The sequence below is a fragment of the Colobus angolensis genome, unplaced genomic scaffold, assembly GCF_000951035.1.
Source record: "Colobus angolensis palliatus isolate OR3802 unplaced genomic scaffold, Cang.pa_1.0 Scaffold134, whole genome shotgun sequence".
NCBI classification, from domain to species: domain Eukaryota; kingdom Metazoa; phylum Chordata; class Mammalia; order Primates; family Cercopithecidae; genus Colobus; species Colobus angolensis.
In genome coordinates, this window is record NW_012114422.1 from 7,902,120 (window position 1) to 7,923,999 (window position 21,880).

The 21,880-nt window shown below is 36.3% G+C and overlaps 1 protein-coding gene across 2 annotated transcripts in view; it reads right to left on the reverse strand.

Annotated features, from left to right (window-relative positions):
• Nucleotides 1-21,162, reverse strand: part of CSMD3 (CUB and Sushi multiple domains 3) — a 1,254,780-nt gene extending 1,233,618 nt beyond the window's left edge. For both annotated transcript variants that reach the window (XM_011934353.1, XM_011934352.1), the window contains exon 1: nucleotides 20,584-21,162. In XM_011934353.1, coding sequence (XP_011789743.1) covers nucleotides 20,584-20,761 — 178 coding nt within the window. In that variant the 5' untranslated portion in view covers nucleotides 20,762-21,162. The remainder of the gene's footprint in view (nucleotides 1-20,583) is intronic.
• Nucleotides 21,163-21,880: the final 718 nt, after the last annotated feature.

Below are 21,880 nucleotides of genomic sequence, written 5' to 3' on the forward strand. Positions count from 1 at the left end.
AAATAAATCTTACTATGTAAATTTTCAGGAATTAAAGCAAAGTGACAATCTGGTTTTTAAATAGGATAGACTCTACTGTGTGAAAAATTTTCTCTTCTCTATTTTGTGTTTGGTTATAGTTGTTCTACGAAACTACAGAATTTTGCTTCCTATGTGTCATAATTTTTATAGCTATATTATCTTGCTTGCCAATAACATTACAATGTAACAGCAGTTTTCACTACGTAGTCTTACACAATCTACTAAATTTTTAAAGTCAAAAACTTGGCATTGGGAATTATTGCATCTCTAAAACAAAATGTCAGATTCATCCATGATGTGGAAATTATTACAATTTATATAAAGGATGCCAGTTTTGGAAATAATCACTCACCTGTTGTCTCCACACAGTCATTGAATACTTGTTTTAGAATCTTAACATTCGCAGTGCTCTTGAAGCAATAGGAGTAGAATACATTTTCTGGAGTGTACCATTTCTATTACCTTCTGCATCCTTCCCACTTAACCAAGAAGTAAGTCAAAGCAAGGCAAATGAAGAATGTTCTACTAAATTATTAGCGAATTATAAAGCTTTCACTTGGTTGTGGTCCTATTATTTTTACTGAACATACTTTTATGGCAAAAGAGTCAGGTTAAAAAACATAACTAAAAATATCTTTTGGTTAATTTTCTCTTCAGCAATCTTTGAATCAAGAGTAGAGAGGAAAGCCATCATAAACTGACATAGATATGAAACAGGCAAAACTGATGTTTACTGTATGAATACTCTGAGAAAGGGAATGACTTTTTTAATAGTTGCCTCTTTCTAAACATATGCCCCAACATATAAATATAAGAATATAATATAAAATAATAAACTGCTTTGATAATAATTATTGGATGCCTAGAGACAAAAATAAAATATTAGTGAAGAAACTTTAGACAGATATCAAAGTAAGTAACAGGCAATGGTGCCTCTCGGAGTAAAGCATGTCGCACTATTACTAGTCCTCCAAAAGAATCTCATGCCCAAGAAAAAAGATTTAAAGAAGAAATATAAAAACATCCTTACATATATAAAGTTGAAGAGAACAATTCATGCAATAAATATTGCAACCAGGAAGGAACAATTTTTGAGTCAAACAATGATACAGAAAAGCTAGTTCCCAAAATGCATAGGATTTTAAATATATGTGCCAACTCTCACAATTTAAATAAAATAAAATAGAGACAAAGGAGAAAATAAAACCAGTATAAAAGTTTTGATGGGAAAAAACAAAGTCTGTTTTTGTGAAAGATAATTTTAGAGAGTTAGTAGGAATTATTATATTAATATTTTGGAGGCAAACCTCAATGATATCTTGAACATTTCTTGTTGTTTTATTCCTTGAAGAAAACTGTAAGTTTATGAAGATAGAAGTTTATGTATGAATTGTGGTGACATACTTTGATGAGGTAAAAATGCTTAGGAGAAATAAATGTAACAGAATTATACACTATAGGCTTTCTTATTTTTTTCTTCCTTTTTGAAAGTAAGAGACCTGAAACAATGCATCCATGAATTTTCAGAAATACAAGCAAGTCTTCAAGAGATATGTCAAATTCTAAGACAGATTTTAAAAGGACAAGCTAAAGGAAATAAGAACATTAACATAGGACAGGTTTAATGCTACAAAATTAAATCAAATGATAAATTGGGGAATATCATGGGAGAACGAGAGTTCAATGTATCATAAGAAAAGATTAGAGGAGGAGAAAAAAAGAGACAAAATTTAAGGCATTAATGATTTACCTAATAAAAATAAAATAACATACCAAATAATATTTTATATGTGAGAAAATATTAGGTCAATTAATATTCTATTGTAATTTCATCTCATTTAAAATAGCCAAGATTTATTAAGTTTCTACCCCTAGAATGCACTACATAAGCTTCAACAGAGATATAGAATTGCTAAGAACACAGACATTGACCTTTCATATTTCTTTGATACATGAGGAAGACTGAATATGCATAAATTATTTGAATACAAAGCAGGATATGGCAAGAATTATAATTCAGATACAAATAAAATTTAATGTAGTTGTGAGGAAGGGAGAGTTTAATTTTAACTAGAGAGCATTTAGATGAATTTATCTAGAGAGGAGAGGTAGCATTTTTGCAAGATGAATATTCTGTACATATCTTTTAAACTAGGAACAGTTTAGTGCAAACCAATGAATATTTGAGAAATGTAAAGACTCTTCTAATAAGACTGAGCCATGATTTTTGCAGAGTGACAGTAAAATATATGGTTGGAGTGGGTAGTAAGAGTCCAACTGTGATGTGTATTGAATATCAGAAAGATGTGGTTAAGTCAAAAAAGAATTTAAAGTCTATTCCAGGAATAGCATAAATAGAATAAGAAAGCAAAATAAATGGGCATACACATACATGCAATAACAATGATAAAAATATGGGAGATGAAAAATATCCACATTCTATCATTTGTACTTATATAAACTGATTAAATTCTAACGTGTTCAGAATCACTGGTTCCTCTACACGCTCTCTGTACTACTGAGCCACCAAGTAGTCTAAGATTATATATAGGAAGCAGTTTTCTCTGCAGACTAACATCAGTCCCCAAAAATTATTAGCAGATTTAGACTTGTTTCAAGAACAGTAACAGGAGTGAAACACAGATAAAAATGTTATCAATGGTCAAAGAAGAAGGACAATAATTTTAAATTGAACTTTTCTGGTTAATATTAAATATATCTGTAACTTTCCAACAGGGAACAAACTTAATTGGAGAAATTTAGCCAATTCCAGACTTACAGAGAACCACAGTATTACCAAAGCTTCTGCATCTGCAAGAGATTTGGGGCCATCTTGGTAAATATTGAGTTAGTTGGATGGGAGGTAAAAGAGAATTTATGTACATTAATACATAATATTTATACATATTTAAAGGGTATATGTGATATTTTTATACACTTGTTTTTTGTTGTTGTTGTTTTGTTTTGTTTTGTTTAGACAGGATCTCACTGTCGCCAAGGCTGGAGTGCAGTGGCGCGATCTTGGCTCACTGAAACCTCCGCCTCCTGGATTCAATTGATTCTCCTGCCTCCGCCTCCGAGTAGATTCCCATCTACAGGCACTTGCCACCACGCCTGGCTAATTTTTGTATTTTTAGGAAAGACAAAGTTTCACCATGTTGGCCAAGCTGGTCTCAAACTCTTGGCCTCAGGTGATCTGCCTGCCTTGGCCTCCCAAAGTGCTGGGATTATAGGCATGAGTCACCGCGCCTGGCCTACACTTGTGTTTTTTTAAAGTTTACTACATGGAGGCATAATATATGTTTACTCCAACATCATCTGGTGATTTTTTAAGAACTAGTCTGCATGAAAACCTCTGCTTGTTGTTTGGGCAGATTTAGAAAGGACTATTGATAAAAAGATGGTACATATTACAGTCCTTGGGTCTGGAGTGCAGCTTTTCCTCATGCTGTCAATTCTTTACTTGGGAAGCACTAGCACACTACTCAAATCATAATTTTATCAGAAATTCAATCTATTCCTTCTCAGAGAAGTTCATCATTGTTGTCTAACTACCATAGTGCTTTTTATCTCCTTTATAATAGTGTCTATTAAAGTATATTAGAATTATTTGTTTGCTAACTTTTTTTTCCATTGGAATGAATTGTGAATCTTTGATGGCATGTAGAAATCATCATTTAACTATTTATAACTCTTTCAGTCACACTAATCTAATGGTAGGCTTAAAAAACAGAAGCTCTTTAAATGGTTATTGAAGTAAAAATGCCACAAATATCTAATTAAAACTTAAAATTTACATTTTTATATTTCAGATAATATCCAAAGAAAATAATTTGAAGCTAACAAAAGCAGTAGCGATTAGGAAGTAAAGTAGAAATTGAAGATCTCAAATAATATTATGAAACATAAAATACAAAGATTACCAAGACATGAGGAGTTTGCAACAAATAGGCAATATTAAAATAGATCTCAACTTACATAAACACTTTTTAAAAACATTTACATACTGGGTGATGTAGATATACTTAGTAAATGAAAAGCCTTGCCCCACATCATATCAAACAAAACACATTGCTTTAAAATTAGAAATAACAAAAAATATATAAATTGTAAAATAAAATGAATTCTCATATGCACTGACTAAATGAAGGAGGGGATTCAGAATCAAAATTAAAATGATTATATAATTTTTCAACATACTGAATTAATAATATTTTCTCAATGAGTACTTAGAAAAAAATGTTATACATACCATAGTAAGACAGCTAAAAAAATACAAACACAATGAAATTCCTCTCCTTAAATTTTGGAAGGCAGCAAAGGAAACAAAACAGAAGTAGTAAAACTAAATAGAAATAAAATTAGAAAAAAAATGCTCAATATTTATGTATACAATTTTATTCCTAGAAAAAATATTAGCAAAATTCTTAGACTATGGATTAAAACAAAAATAAAATGTGTATACGTGTGTGTGTGTGTGTGTGTATATATATATATATACATAAAATAAGAAATATTAATTAGGCCGGGGAGGTGGCTCACGCCTGTAATCCCAGCAGTTTGGGAGGCTGAGGTGGATGGATCACCTGAGGTAAGGAGTTGAAGACTAGCCTGGCAACATGGTGAAACCCCATCTCTACTAAAATATAAAAAAATTATCAGGACTTGGTGTCAGTCGCCTGTAATCCCAGCTACTTGGGAGGCTGAGGCAGGGGGAAGTTCCTGACCCCGGGAGGCAGAGATTGTAGTAGCTGAGATGGCCCATTGCACTCCAGTCAGATTTCGTTTAAAAAAACAAAAAAGAAAGAAAGAAATTAAATTATAATATGATGATGGCTTGTATAAATATTAGCAAATCATTCAAAGAAATACTACTGATAGAAATAAATATAACTGACATTATAAAACCCAAACCCGATGCAAAAAATAATTAGAAAAAAACCACAAAGAATACATAAAAAGATAATTTAAACAAATATGCTTTTCATACTCCAAATTTCTAAGACCAAAAGAGAAAAAAAATTATAATGAATCCAGAGTTAAAATGAACCAAATATTGGCAAATAGAACACAATCACATATGAAAAGAACTGCCAACCAGGGTTAAGCAGAGTTTATCCCAAGATAATTGCACTGTGATTGGGATGACAATGAATATTAGTTTCTTTTTCTGCCATGAAGATGAGCAAAGAAATGAAGAAACAGATAAATTTAAAATGCCTAATGACTTTTCCTATGGACAAAAGTGTTTTCACAAGCTCTTTGAAGAAAAATTAACTATAATAAAAGTTGAAGCAAAATATAGGGCACAGATTTTATAAATTAGAAATATTTGTGCTTAAATATCCAACTAGTAAGAATGCATATACTTCATGTTTACATTGTATTTATTCACACTATAAAATTTTGTCGACTACATTTTTGGGGGGCTCAGAAAATGATACCCTGAAATTTTGGCACTTTGGCATACTGAATACTTTGAACTGAAATAGCTAGGCCTCAGAAATAAGATTCGGAACCAAGGTCTCCTTCTGCCCTTCCCATCCTCCTCTTCTCCTAGCCATCCTCTATTTTTCCCCAAGTACAAAGAAGGACTTTTTCTGGAATTTTCTTATCTGACTAATAAAATTTCTTTCCAAAAGGAATGCAATTGATGTAATCCCAGGAAATAGCCAGGAAAGATTTATCCAATACCCTGGAAAGATTAACCACTAATGAAGACAAGAGACTAAAAACCACACGCTGATAGAATTTTATCTATTTGCCGAAGGACAGCTTTGAGTGATTACTGGGAAACATTATCTGAATAATAAGGCAGCTTTGTTTCACAGCAAAGTTCTGTCCCTCACCTTGCTGCCATCTCTGCAAGAATTCAGAGGAAGTTTCTCCCAGGTCATTGTTTTCTGGAACTCACTTATCTCCCCCTGTAAATCGTTTATTACCCCTAAAATTAACTAATGCCATTGCCCCCTCTTCTCATTTCCCTGTCCTCTATGAAGAGGGTATTCAAGCCTCAACCATCTGGCTTTTCTTTGAGTCTCTTCTTTGTGGGGCTTCCTTCATGTCCATATGCACAGTAGAAAATTGTATACTTTTTTCTCTATTAATCTCTTTATTGACAGTCATTTCAGAGCACCTTCAAAGAGGAAGGAAGAAAAGCTTTCCCTCTGCTCCTACACATTAAATTTGGAGTTTAAGAAGTATATGATGCATACGTAGCAAATTTGCTGCTTTTATCTAAACATTCTTCTTAGAGAGCTTGCTGATCTAGCAAAGATCACTTGATTAAAACTTGACCTCATTTGTTTGTATCTTACAGTTATTTAAGTGAAAGTGAATCCATGTGGTATTCCTCTGGAAGTCTGAAATAAAACAAACAGAGACTGTGTGTTGCAGTAAAGTTTTTGGGCCATGTAGAATTTCATGGAAAAGTGGTACCATGGAGGCAACAGAGTATCACTCTCAAGTTAAGGTAGTGATGGGTTAGAAACAAGACCCTGTCCTAGGGAGCTGGCTTGTAGAGGTGAAAGATGAAAACATGAAAACAAAGAAACAACCCACAGCTAAACACTGGAAAAGTGACAGTGTGGCCCACAGAGTGTAAGAGAGAGATGAAAAATAAAAATGTTTTTATGGCTTCTTAAAGTATTTTTTCACCTTAAATTGAGTTTTTAATATTTCTTTTAAACTTGACAGATAACATTGTACATAGATATCAACTACAACATGGTAGTTTAAAGTGTAGATTGAGTATCCCTTATTCAAACTGCTTGGAATGAGAAGTGTTTTAGATCTCAGATTTTTAAAAAAATTTGAATACGTGTATATACACAAAGAAATATCTTGGGAATGGAACCCAAGTCTAAACAAAAAATGTACTATGTTTCATATACATAATATATATGTAACCTGAATATAATTGTGTAATATATATAGTCTAAATGTAATTTTCTAAATGTTTTTAATAATTTGGTTTATTAAAATAATTTTTGACTGTGATTCATCACATAAGGTCAGATATGAAATTTTCCACTTGTGGAACCATGTCAGACCTCAAAAAGTGTCAAATTCTTGAGTATTTTGAATTTTAAATTTTCACAGGGATGCTCAACCTGATGTATACATTGTAGAATGATGAAATCTAACAAACAATTGCATTACCTCACATAGTTATCATTCTTGACTGCCTACACCTCTTATAGGTAGCTTCTCTCAGATTCTCTTTTGTACTTACAGTAAATAAGCTGACTTGACAGCCTCTCCACTGCATTGTAGGCAAGCAGTCCATGTTATGATATTGCTGTTATATGTAAATTGTCAGCGATACTTTGAAATCGAGTTGTAATTTAAGGAGGAAAAACAAAGCGAGTTGAAAGGCAGCACAGAGCTATAGTGTTAATGGTTGTTTCTTTGTATAATATAGCTTGGTCAAATGTAAAGGGACCACTTTCTTCTTTGATATGTCCAAGACAAAAAAAGAAGACTCTTAAATGCCGATGTTGGGATATTGATGGAACCAAATCAGCATGTAATGCAAATTACCTCACATGAATTAGTATAAGATTTAAATAGGTCATCTTTATGCTACGTGTTATGGAGATTGTTGAAATTTGTCCTAAAACACATGGAAGTGCTTTACTTTAGTTGTATAAAGTTAAGTAAAACAATGCATGTTACCCAAAGCCATTTTATCTCCAGCTTCAAAATATACTAATTTCATTGAAATTATCAAAGCAGAAAAAATAGAAATTCCCATAGATATGGAAATGTATAGTTCTGATCTTACATTAATAGTCAAGATTTTGAGGCTTAGTAATAGGAAGGAAACCTGTACTATTTGTTGTGTTAATAAGCATTAAATCTGGCTTCTTACACAATAAGTCATTATTAGCTCATCAAGAAATGTAACTTATAGAATGTGAAAGGGAATAAGGAGGTAGTTTGGTAGTTCTGAAGTAATCTGTTGGTACAAATATCAGAATAACATGAATCATCAAAATAATATGCTTTGCAGGAATGAGAAAAATGTAAAATACATGATGAAATTTGATGACTCTCCAAACTTTGTAAACATAGATCATTTTACCAAACTCCTATGTAGCAAAATTAATATTGATGAGATGGGAGTATTTTCCCCATTATGTCTTCATTTATTACTCTTAACCTCACAGATTAGAATCAGAACAAAACATAATGTACTTATTGAAAAATTGTGCTGCATCAACACACATCTTCAGTAAAGACAACAATAACAAAGGGAAAAAAATTACTAAATCTGTTATATTTGTATTTAGCTAATTTTCTTGCTCTTTTCAGGTGTTGACCTTGATAAGTTAGTTCAGGTTTCTTTTATGTGAATCATGAAATAAGGGACAGAGATTTGAATTTAAATTGAAAGTATTAAGAAGCCAAGGAGGAGTTCTGAGACAGGAGCAAATATTTAAAAAAAAAAAAAAAAAAAATCTGTAAGAGCACAATTTGGTGATCACAAATGATTATATAATTGTACAAACACTATTAAAGAAATACATGTGGGATCTTCATTAATACTGGATAAACTAGTTAATATCAGTTGGCTGAACAGATGGGAGTCAATAAACATTTTAATTGGAAATTACAAGGGAAAATTACATTAGGTTAAATTGCAAAAATGATGCCTTTCATTGGAAAGTTACAGAGTCTGTAGAATGCTATATTTACCTGTGGTGAGGTAAAGATAGAATATATATGATATATAAATAAAGGTGGTATTAACCACACTGATATTTACATGAGAAGAAAATCCCATTGAAGAACTAAACAATTTTACAATAATCAGATTGTTTTGGTATTATATACACAGAAAGCCCGCTTCAAATAGACGATGACTTCCTTTAGGATGGGGACTAGACCTTCATCCCTGTATTCTCAAAGTCTAGGCAAAAGTCTGACACATACTGATTCTCAGTAAATAATTGATAGGTCAAGGAATGTGTCAAAGAGTTCTAGAGCTGATAAATAATCCATTGGTTGTTTTGCAGAAATAAAACTTACTCATCACTGAATCCTTCACAACTTAAATGATGTCTATCCCATAATACTCACTTCAAAATAACGCTGTTCTAATACATAAAACATAATATACTAAATTTTACTTTAATCAAAACAGTTATAAAAACAATTAATTTGATATTTATATGAAATAGCAAATGATAAACTTAATATGTCTAACATCTTCCAATTTATTTTCAGGCCTTTGTGAATTTGCATTTGAAAGCATTATACAATTACAATATAAAGTATTTCTAAAATAGGAAATTTTTAATAATTTTTGTGAAGACGGGAAAATTAGTAATCTTTAAATGATTGAAAAATGGCTAGTTTCTAAGAACTCACAAATTGGTGGTATATAAAAAGTAAGGTCAATATGTCATTTTTGATATTTACTTATTAATATATTAATGAAGACTCCCAAGCTAACACAGATATTAAAGGTTTTCTAGCACTTTTCTAGAAAATTGATCTTAAGGGTTTCTGTTTGACTTTCTTTAAAAAGATTAAACAAATAAAAGAATACTTGAGTACTGGCAGGATATGAAGATGAAAGTTTTTTAAAAAGCTGTAAAAAGAACCTTGAACATGAATTCAATACAGGTAATTATGAGCCTGTCAGCATTTCTATTACAAACTTCATTTAGAGGTTTTATCATTTCCATAATCTTAAAAACTAGGAAGCTGAAAGTTGGCACACAAATTAGCAGCCTGGATGCAAATTTATTTACACAAAACATTTGAATCAGTTCAGCTGTTTTGATTTAGACATCAGCCAAAAAACCTTAACTCCATATTTCTCCATATATGTGAACACTGAGTAAATATTTTGTCTAGAGTACATAGTTAGGTCACTTAGAGTATGGAGTCAATAAATTCAAGGTAGAGTATGTTTCATCTCCAAAAGAGTCAACTGTATTTTTTTGCCAGTTTTTCTAACTTTGATCCCTTATCTTGCGTGTGCAGCCTTTAGCAACACAGAGCTCAATATTAGAAAACGCAGGTAGCTCAGCATAAATTCATTACTGACATTTAGTTGAGATTCAAATTATACTTCTGATAATGGATTCAGAGGAGCCATTTCTGCATAATGAAAATATATATAGTTTAAAAACTGAAAACTAAATCACTTCTAACAATTACAAATTAGCTTAATTTAAAGCTTTTTTTTTTTTACTTATTGACTAAGTTGATAAACTTCACTGTGAGTGTATCCATTATGTGGTACCTTATATGTTACTTTAGGAGAAAATAAAATAAGAACATTTTTTCCTCAAATATCTTTCAAATCAGATAACTCCCATAATGTAAACAAGGAAAAAAAAAGATAAAAAGATTTAAAAGAAACAAAACATAGCCCGATATAAAGCTAAAATACATATTTGAGAAATTAGACTAATATCAAATAATATCAAATAACAAAACACAGCTGAAAATTTTATTAAGTAGCTATCAAAGAAGAAACAAATGGCTAATAGGAATGTGAACTAGTTTGGGAAATGTTGTTTTGATTATCTACCTCTCCCTAAATCATGAAAATGAGATGTCAAGTGAATTTGTGATTTTAAATCTCAATAAAATCAAACAAATATGAACAACAATCAGATGCATTCTAAAATGAAGAACTTGGCTGATGATCAATTTTCAACATTAAATAAAATTTTGGAATGAATAATTGTAGAAAACAGACTTGGAGACAAATTATAAATGTACCTTTATCTGGGACGTTGCCAACCTTGGAGAAATGTACATCTACTTGTCATAAGATCATATATCAAAACGATTTAAAATAAGAATGGCCTATGAAGAAGTATTAAATGCAATAAGTATATCCCATGACTAATACACATGAGGACATTATTAGGATAACTTACTTTTAAAATTAAAGAGACAGGTTAAAATAAAATTTCTGAAATATAACAACAAATAAAGCTTTACTAATGCATGTAGAAAAAGGCTAGTTTATATTCGGAGAGTCTGTGAAGTTTAGAAATGACAAAAGTAATATAATTATATATGAAAATATATTTTATCATCTTTGCAAGAAAATGTAATGCTAAATTTGAGCACTTAAGTATAATTTAATAAAAACTTTTTTCTTTCATAAAGTGATGCATATCTATATTTCCCCCAGGTAATCCTTAAGTTAATCTTTAGATTGCATATGAAATTTCCCATTTGCCTGTATTAATATGTATCTGTGTCTCCTTACACAATTACTTCAAAAAGTCTAGTTTTAATTCTGATCACGATGTTGGGGTAGGCACAGTGGTCTCTCCTTTCAATGAGCTTTACTCTCATAAACCAATTATGTCTAAGAAAAAAAGAGGCTCATAAAACAGTATCAAATGCAAGAAAAGTACACTGGACAGGTAAAGACTGCTTTTCATTCTCTAGCTTGGCAAGCCATTTCATTTTTCTGGCCTGTCCCCTCTTCTATGTCAAGATGCACAGCTACCCCTGAATTTTTAACTAAAGGGCACTTATGGACTGAAATAAACTTTGTGAATGGAACTTGGATATGCATGTTTCAATTTTGAAAAATATGTATTTGCCCCCACAAATAAATCTAATGTATATTTCCTGCCTAGTAAACACTAGATTGGGGACACTGTGAGAACTTTCATATCCTTTAAATTGTGTAGAGCTGAGGGGAAGATTAAGATACCAAATAAAACAATTTTATTTTTCAATACTTATAATACAATTTTATCAATTATTTTATATGTGAAGTTCATAAATTTATCGGCTTTCATAACTTTTAAATTTTACTCACGAGCTCTCCATTAGGAGCTAACAGTTATAATGTTTACCTCTGTTTTATCTTACTTAATGTGCTAGTTTTATATTTTATAGTGTCATATTTAACATATGTATTATCTATGCATTTACTTTGCTTGTTATTATAAAATTAGAAAGTTTCTTTTACATCTATTGTACAGATCATTTAGAGAACAAGCTTAGTCAAGTTAAATGAAAGATGTTGAAAATTACAAAACCAATTAAGTTTTGTGTTATTGTAATTGTGGTATATCTATCTATCTATCTATCTATCTATCTATCTATCTATCTATCTGTCTATCTATCTATCCATATATCTATGTAATCATGACTACTGATCTTAAGCTTTCTCCTAAATTGTATTTTCAGGAGCTCAGTGATTCTCTTAAAAATGAAGAGGTTTAATTGATAATTTAGTCATTTACATTTTTCTTTTAGATTTTGGTAAGTCTATGGCTTATGAATCTGTTATCCTTTCAGATTTCACCTAACCACTAGCTTACTGTATGATCCTGGCAAATCATTGAACTTTGGACTCAGGAAAATGTGTATTATTTGAAAATGGAGATAATAACCTCTATATAGGAGATAATAGCTATCTCAAAGATACTTACTAGAATTCAATACAGGAAGACAAGGGAGAAAAGAACTTTTTGAGATGTAAAGGACACTTTGGCTAAGGGCTTAGCATAAAACATCACACATGAAAAGACACAACAAAGAATTTTATCCTGGTACCATTTCCCAAAACATAAGAATGTCTTCTATCCTCTCTATATAGTAACTCTGATTACTCTGGAGTCAACCAGATAAACTTGTATAGCAGAAAACTATGACAAAGTCCTTGCTTTTTTAGTTATTTGGGATGTAATAAGTCTACTTTTATGGAGTCTGTTTCCATTTACAAACTTCCTCTCAAAGCTGTATTTGATCATATTTTAATGTCATAGTTAAAAAAAAAATCCCCACTATTATTTTAAACACATGACCATTAATATTCCTTTAAAAATTGCTAACATCAAGCAAAGAAAAGCTTCATAATCTTAAACATTACAGACTTAGCTTTTTAAGGGAATCACTCATTACTTTTTATATATTTCAATCATTTTCTGAACATTTCAACTCCTCAAAGAGTAGCACTTAACACATGGATTGTTCTTATACCATTAATATTTATAAAATGTATTATTGTTTCTTATGGAATTTTGAATGACAATTGTCTTATATATATCATGTGAAAAAATATGCAGATGAAAACGTGACTAGAGAGATTGCATAAATCTCATGTAAATATAACTTAAACATAATAAAACCCATGAAAAACTAAAGATAGAACTATTTATCTAGATTTAAAAGCTTTTAAGTAAGAAATTGTGTACAGATTATAAGAAATAAATAAAAATTCGATTTTAAGTACCGCTCCTCAATGTTCTTTTGAGACATGAAAAAGTCAATACACTGATTTATTTATAGACTTGTAAGTCAAGAAATAAATTTTACTGAAGATACAATTAGTTATTTATTTGAAGTGCACATTATATCAGATTTAGAAAAGTTTTTCATTCCATAATTATCTCTTTTTGTCTTCTACCAAATAAGTAAGTATCATTTTTAAAATTTTACCACAAACATACAATTACAAATACTAATTGATATATAGTACTGAAATATTAATTTTTCTGATTGACTATCTTCATTGGTGTCATCTGAGCTAACTTTCTAATAAAATTGATAAGGTAAAGTAGAAAAAGAATTGAACATGCGCTTGAATGCCCTGTCATCTAGTCTCTGTTCTGGAATTAATGGTCTTTGTAAACTACCAAAAATTACTTGTCCTTTCTTGGCATGTGTGCTTATTGTATAATATATGAGCAGTGAACTAGTTGATATTTAAGGACCTATGAATGTCATGATTTGTGACAAGATGAATGAACAAATTCATGTTAGTACATTAATCAATCACTATTAAAAGAAATCAATATCAGAATGCAAGGGATGAAATCAGCACAGGAGTAGAGGTAGCATTTTTTTTTCTTTTTTCTTTTTTTTTTTTTTGAGCTGTGAGTCTGCCCCTTAGTCATATAGCCAGCACCAGAAGCAAATGTGTAAAGGTGATAAGCAGCAGTTTCAGAATGTTTCTCAGCTGTATAATAGCCTGGGAACTTAGCCAAAGTGAAATAATAGCTAGTGAGAAGAGGCTACACTTTTTATTTACTGTTATGGAAAAGTGAAGGTGGTGGTGTTAGAGATAAAGTGTGAGTTCATACAGGCTTCGCATGTGCATGTTTATTTGAATAATATCAGCAATAGCTACTAGTGCCAAGCACTGGGCTAGGCACGTGATTTATGTCATCTCCCTATAAACTCCCGATATTGTCATGTATTTTTTTTTTACAGATAACAAAACTGAAGCTTAGGAAAATTGCGTTGCCAAAGATAATTGTTGGCAAAAATCATTATTTGACCTTCAGTGGCTCCAGAGCCCTTGCTCTTTCCACTTTACTGTAATGTTGCTCAAATTTTAGAGTGCAATCAGGACTTACCTAGATGACTTGTTAAAACCACCAGTGTCTATGCCCAACTCCCAAAGCATCTGATTCAACAGATCTTATCTGGGAAACTGAGGTATTTTTGTCGCTAAAAAGTTTTTAGAAAATGCTGGTACTACTTGTTGGAGAACACTTTGAAAATCACTGTAGTCCAAACATTTAAGGGCCTGAACTGAATAATGTGGTGATATCTAATGCCACATAATTGTCATTGTTATTTTCCATCCAACCACAGGTATATAATGCATGTATTAATATAAATTTAGACATTTTAGAGATTTCAAATTAGGTTGCCGGCAGCAAATTATCACTATATAGAAAATATTAATCATTAGGAATCCTTAACCAGCACCAAACAAGAGCTTAGCAAAGAGCCTTAGCACATGAAATATATTTGATGGCTGCAAGACTGGGGCCTTAAGAAAAGGAAAGGTGATCACCAGCATTAAGGCTGTGAATACAGGAAGGTCTTCAACAAATTGATTTTCTCTGTGATACTTTGAAAGGTGATGTTCCTGAAGAGAATAAGAGCCTCACAACGGACCTGATTCTTAGAAAACCTTGCAAGCATGGAGGTAGGTATACCCGGAAATACCGTGAATCACCCACTGCTCACTCTGAGAGCAGAAAGATGAATTTGGTAATCACAGTGTCTGTAATGGCACCATTCACATACTCATCCAAAGTCCAAATCAGTATTTCCACGGTATTCTAAATTATATACTCCTTTGGATTATGAGTAAAGGGAACAGAAGAAAGAGATAGGGAAAAAATAGCTAAAGCTATGTTTTAATATATATGTAGATAAAATAAAATGTTCTTAGACTTTATTTGTATCTTACACATTATTTTCTTAATCTCTCATTTACAACCATTTTATTTCTAATTTTCCAAATCTTGGAACTCAAAGTACAAGATGGAGTATTTTCTCAAATGGTCATGCTGCCTAACGGAACTGGTGCCTTACCAGACATATGCTTGGTGCTTTCAAATAGACAAAATATTGAAGGTGTTTGATATCCTTAAGCCTTTTCTGAAGCCCCTGATGAGTAAGTAGAAGAGAAACACCCTTTGGAACACATGGAGAAGTATATTTGAAGGGTAAGGAAGTAAACTTTAGTTACTTCCACTTTTTTGCATTTGAGATCTCAGAAAAGCGTTTTAAGGTCAGAGTTTTATTCCCCACATGAGTACAAAGGCATTATTAACTGCACACCTCTCCTACTTTTTTTTTTTATCAGCTTTCACTTATGATAGAGTTTTACTGTACTTAGAACCATGTACAGATGACATTTGGTGTCTATTTGTTATTTCATTGTTCTGTAGACACCAAATTTTGTGTTTAGGGAAAAGACGTGTATACTCCAAACCCATTCAGCTACCCCACTAATAGAAATGCTAATTAAGATCATGAACGGTAATAACTACTGGAACGAAGCCTTTGCTCCTGGAGTACTTGATTTATTGAGTAATTCTGCTCTTTTTCTCCTTGAAGGATCTCAAGGGAGCTGGCGTCAGGTTTTCAAGATGCTGAAACCTGCTCCTTAATTATTTCTGCTCACATACTCTTCCAATGGGGGCGTGATGCAGCACCCGCCTCCTCCCCAACCAGATGATTCCGGAAAGTACGGTGCTGCAAAAGGACATTTCAGAGAGCTTTCAACAAGCTAAGTGTCCGGTGAAGTTCAGCTCCGAATACTGTTCAAGTCCTGTCAGTCTGGTAAATTGGGTTAACTTAGCAACTGGGTGGTGCAAGCCCTCCCCAAAGGCAGCACCGCGTTCAGGGAGAAGAGAACCCGCCTCATGCCTGAGCCGATCTTTCTTCCTTCAGTTGTCCTCCTTCATTATTATTCTGCAATGCACAGCAATCCCCGTGCGTGCCCCTGTGTCAGCCCCTTAGCTGGCCACTCCAGCGGGGCTGGGAGAAGACCACCTTGGCTACTCAAATGACACTGTGCTGTTTAATTTCTTCTGCTCTCTCCCTTAGAGTCTGACTAAGTCCTTGCAGCACTTGAGCCTGGGGGCTGCCCTCCTGCTGGCCTTTCCCTCCTCGTTGAACGGATCTGGGGGACGGGGACGTTGTAGAAGAGCCACAGTCCCCACTCGTTGTTTCCCCAGTGTGCTTTCCGAACTCCCCGAGTGCGTCTTAGATAAGTTATTTGAGTGAGGACAGCGCTGCGGTCCGCCTGGAGAAAGGGAGCTTCCTCCGCACTTCTGCTGCATCGTGACAGCAGTGGTCGCACCACCACTGACCATCTGGAGTCCTGGGAACATTAACGCACTGTTACCCGCCAGGCGTTTCCGCCTAGGACACACTCACACCCACCCTCGGAGCCTCCCAAAGGCTTCTCGGTGTCAATTCATGTGTCCTCCTCCCAGCAACACACACACACACACACACACACACACGCACACACACGCGCGCGCGCACACACACACACACACACGCACATCAAGAGCCAAGTCAGTCACTCAGTTTCAACCACGGATGGTCAATGAAAAATTCAGGGAGGCTGGTCTTCTTAAATAAATTAATACGTATTCCCAGAGGAAATAGATGTGAGGGAGGGGAACGTGTCCGAACTACAGCAGGAGGGGCCCCTGACTCAAACACAAAGGTTGCCTTTCAGTGGGTGTCTCAGTCCTGCTAGTGTTGGGGGAAGGGTTTTGGTAATGGTTTTGGCCAGGTGGGTTTTTGTTTGCTGTTACTGTTTTGAAAAGACATTGATTCCCCTTCCCCTAGTCCCCTTTGTAAAGCTCTCTCAAGCTAAAACAGATCTTTTCCTGATGTGTTGGGAAAGACTATTGCCTTATGGGCGAGGACTGTGGGTGTCAGTCCCCGGGGACACACGCGGGGCTGAAAGCTTTGGATATGGCCACCTGGGCGGGCGTCGGTAAAAGGTGCTAATGAGTTCCTCTGGCAGCTCTTCCCCCTCATAAGACACCCGCGCCCCTCTGCAGTGGCAACTAACTGTGGGAGATGATGCGATTTCCACTTTTCCAAAAGACCTCTGTGGCAGGAGTGGTGTCTCCTTGGAATCTCAGAGCACAAGCAGAAACGTGGATCCTTCAAGAAGTAGCTCTGGCAAGAATCCTTGGAAAGACGCTCTGGCGTGGGGTGCGCGACGACGCACCCGGTCTCCCACCTGCTGCCTACCCACAGATCTGTACCTTCGCGGTACATTCGCTGCACGGTGTGTGTTCCCCTGGGATCCATTGACAAGCAGCGTGGGAAAGCATCCCATGGGTGTCTCTTTACATGGGCGGGATGCTTAAGCACGACTTGGAGATTCACAGTTTCTATCTGGGTGAGACCTAAACAGACACGCTGCAGCTGGAGGCATTTCAGAAACCTCTGCCTGTGTGTGTGTGCATGTGTACGTGTGTGGGGGTTTGTAGGGGGAAGGAGGGGAGTTCAGTTTGAAATAGGCTTGATCAAGTCTAAGCAGCACCTGTCCTGCCCCACCCCTCAATTTGGTGCCCTCCACAGCCTTTTATTTCACATAATAACAGTGGAAATGAAATGCCAGTTAAAGATTGTTTTCCTTTTCAGCCCCACCCGAGTGGTTCAGGCCTACCTACCTAAGACCACTTTCTACACTCTGAGGCGTTTCCTCCCACTAAGCCTCTTTGTCATTGCTGTTGCACGAAAAGGTGAGATGGTGGAGGGGTGAAAATTATAGGCAGATGGTGGAATTCTCGTGGCTAGACCTGTTCACGTGGAAAACTGCGTGCCTCTGACTTCCTGGACCCTCACACTAGTCTAGGTTAGAACCTGCAAAATCCTTACAACGGCTCCCCAGTCTGAGATTTTCCATGGACCTGACAGTGCAGAAGAAAGTGTAGAAGACAAAAGCGGGCATAGACACTGGGGCAAACAACGTATAAGACATTGCAGCAATCTTGGCTTTAGGAAAGCCTTGAGACAGGTGAAATTAAAATAAAATGAGGAAAGGGAGAGAGTAACAAGCAACTATCAAAATTGGCATTATTCGGAGATTGACAGCAGGTCTAAAACATACAGCCTATGCAAGTTTCTCAGAATTTAGGGACAGTATTCCAAGTCTCAAAATGTAGGAGATGCCTTCCAAGTGCCAGATGAGTGACAATGAATAACTTTATTAACACTGGAAAAATGTGTTTTTTTCGGTATAGTTTGTAGAATATTGATTTTTGCACAGGATAAAAGAAGGCTATGACATACTCTTCCTTCTCAACATCTCCAAAGCTAAACCGATTATATCAGTCCAAAGTAAATTAACGCGCCTTTCCTTTCTATCGGCGCATCTCATTCGGAAAATACGGTAGGTGCGGGCAGCCGGAGCTCTAATTGCAGGCGGCGCGGATCAGCGTTTGTCAGGCTGGAACGCTCGCCCCGCTTGGGAGACTTCCCTCCCCCTCATCTGCCCCCGAATGTGTTTTGGCTCAACAGGTATCACAGGAAAACTCGCACTTAAACCCTGGTCATCTTCTCAAAGGAGCCACCCTTACATTTTTCTGCCAGGGCTGCTGCTGGCTATTCACGCCTCCCCCATGCGGAGCGCGTGTAGCAGGCAGCCCCAGGGCCATCCATTAACCACCAACTCCCAGTGGCAGGCGGACTAAGCATAAATGTGTGGCTCCTCACATGTCGAGCCAGCGACAAAGAAACCTTGTAAGCATCCTGAGCCGCGTTTTGTACATTAGGCAGTGTAGTTGTGCCACTTAGGACAAGCTTTTCGGCTCAGAGCTGCTCTGAGGCCCCAGAGGGAAAGGAAAAATCAAGCTGTAAGAAGCAGGTTGGGATTACAAGGCAGTTGCTGCCACAGAGACCGGGGCGACTTCCTGGCATTTTGGGATGTAAATTAAAATTCGAGACATGCCACCCATCATTGGTCATAGTAGAGGGAGAGGTAACCTCTCCAGCTCCCTCCTCCCAAAACATGAATTATCATTTCCACTGAATGCAAATGAGCCGCCTTCCGTGGGGGGACAGCCAGCTGCAAGCTGGACAATAAACTGTTTCATAGAGACGCGGCCCGATTGCGGTTCAGAGAGGCACTCCTTTACAAAGGAAGAAGCGTCCAGTTTGTGTTGACAGCCCTGGCGTGCCTGAGCCAAAACAGCACCCCCTTTCCCGCGATCCCCCGCCCTCCCGCGACACACAGACACCCGGGATTTGAAACTAGCTTCACTGAAAGCGACATCCATCGCGTCTATTGGAGCTGCCATGAGTATGGAGAGGTGATTGTTCAAAAAATGATGGCATGAGTCATAGACACCTCCTGAGTATTCTTTGCAGCAATTAATGGGCAGCAGGGTGCAGGAGAAGTTGTGGAAGAGAGCTATGGATCTATTTTCTTCCTAAGGACAGCTCTTTTTCCAATGATCCTGACTGTCCCTTGCCTTCCTGCTTGGGAATGCATTTTTACATCTCATCTACCCCCTCCCCTTGTCTGTGCATGTGACACTCACTCTACCTGTCTGAACGCTGAGACTTGCTGGGGATTTTCTTTTTGGTCGTCAGCTAATGACTTTCCTCCTACCTTCATTCATCCCGTAAGGTGGTCCTTTACACTTCATGGCATTTCAGACCCTTTGAAAGCCTCATTTTTTGCCAAACCTCTACCACAGGTCCTAGGGAAGCTCCCCTACATTTAACATTGCATAGAAACCCACGTAGAAATAATTTACATACATATGCATGCAGACATTCATGTTGGTGTGGCAGTGCTTGGAAGATCCCTGTGCCCTCATGCATTTAAAATCAACACATTTCTAGCACATCGGTAACTTTCTTTCCTGAAAGGGTTAAAAAGCATTTAGACCAGAGTCTTTAATATAAATATTCCACCCAAAGCATCAACCCCTAGTGATCTGACGAGAAATCAAGATAATCCTCACCACTAAGAAAAGTCTCGCAGAGGAATTCTGCCTGGATATCCACTAGTTAGAGGCTATACTAACCAACTCACGTATTCGTTTGAGCATACTGCAAGAATATTTATTGAGCACAAGCTCAATCACCGCATTGAACGCCAAATCTGGCAAGCAAAATGCATTTCCTATAGGGGGGGGAGAACGAGCTGTGAATCAACTCCTTCTTTAGTATTATCATGATTATTTTATCGGTGCAAATTGCAAAGTAAGCTACCAGCCTCTCTCCATCTACAAGTCAGCCCACCTCCATCCAAAGCGGAGAGGACCCCCAAAGCAGACCTACCTTTCACACAAGACACCGTCAATAAAAAGACGAGGTTCCAAAACGTAAATCCACTTTTAATCCCCATTTTCTTCATCAGGATGAAGTCTAGGCGGCCACATTTAGCGCATCTTCGCGTGCCAGGCTCCCAGGGTTTGGATTCCTTTGCTCGGCTTTCCCCTTTGCGGATCCCTTTCATATTATTCGCGAGCTCCTAATTCCTGCTCCTCAGCCCGGCGCAGTGGAGTTGTTGCTGTTGTTGGTGCGCGGTCACAGCTCGGAGTGAATGGTGTTTCTGGGATACCACAGCAACCTTGACGAGGACTCAACCATCTCTCCAACGGGGGCACAAAGTCTCCGCTACTCTGGATTCTGTCTTTTCTTGTGCGTTTTTTCCCCTCCACCAAATTCTACCCCAATTCTAGCTCGTTATAGCAACCACCAGAAACCACTAGTGAGCCTTTAAAAGCCCAGCTCTGCTCTCTGATAAACTCCACACAATATTTGAAATTAAGGGGCTTGCTTTTTTTCCCTGAATAGATCAATTCTGCCTGTAAAAGCAGCCCAAGAAATAATATGTTAGTGAGCTCTCCGTTGCAGGCTGCGGATACAGAAGCATGTCAAAGGAATATTTTAATCGGAGGATCTGTGTTGTTTTTGGGGAAACCGTGATGATAATGAATCGGGCTCCATCGATGCCCACGTCGTTATAATGGGACATGTGTTACTACTATAGTTGCAGTATTTTTCAAGCAGGCTTCTCCCATTTATTATCCTGTGATTTAATTGAAAAAGGAAATCACAGAGAATTTTCTCAATAAATTCTTCTTTCACACAGAGAAGAATGTATTTGAACACATGTATTTACATATTCAAATAACTACGTGTAAACCCGTCAGCAGGTTTTTATGATTCGGTAAATGGATTTCATCCATGGCCTGGGCGGGGGTGGGGTGGGGAGGGAAGTCAGTATCGTTTCCTCAAATAGTTCGCCCTTTCATCCTCCCAACCCCCATTTCAGTTGGTGTGTGCCGCAGTTAAACTATCTGTGGTAGTTATCTAGAACGAACCCATTTGTCCTAATTCTGAATCGGTACCAAATATGTAAATAGGAGGTTTCTTTCAAAACGAAAAATGTATGTATCTATACATCTGGATCTGCCTCCCCTTGCCCGCCCCCCGCCCCATGCACCAAGGAAGGGTTAAGATTGCACAAGGGAAGAGTTCTTGCGCCATCTACTGGCCGTCTTCGAGCCGCCGGTTCTTCCTTCGCATGTATAAGGGACCCTGTTTTTCCCATCCCTTGGTGTAGGGGAGC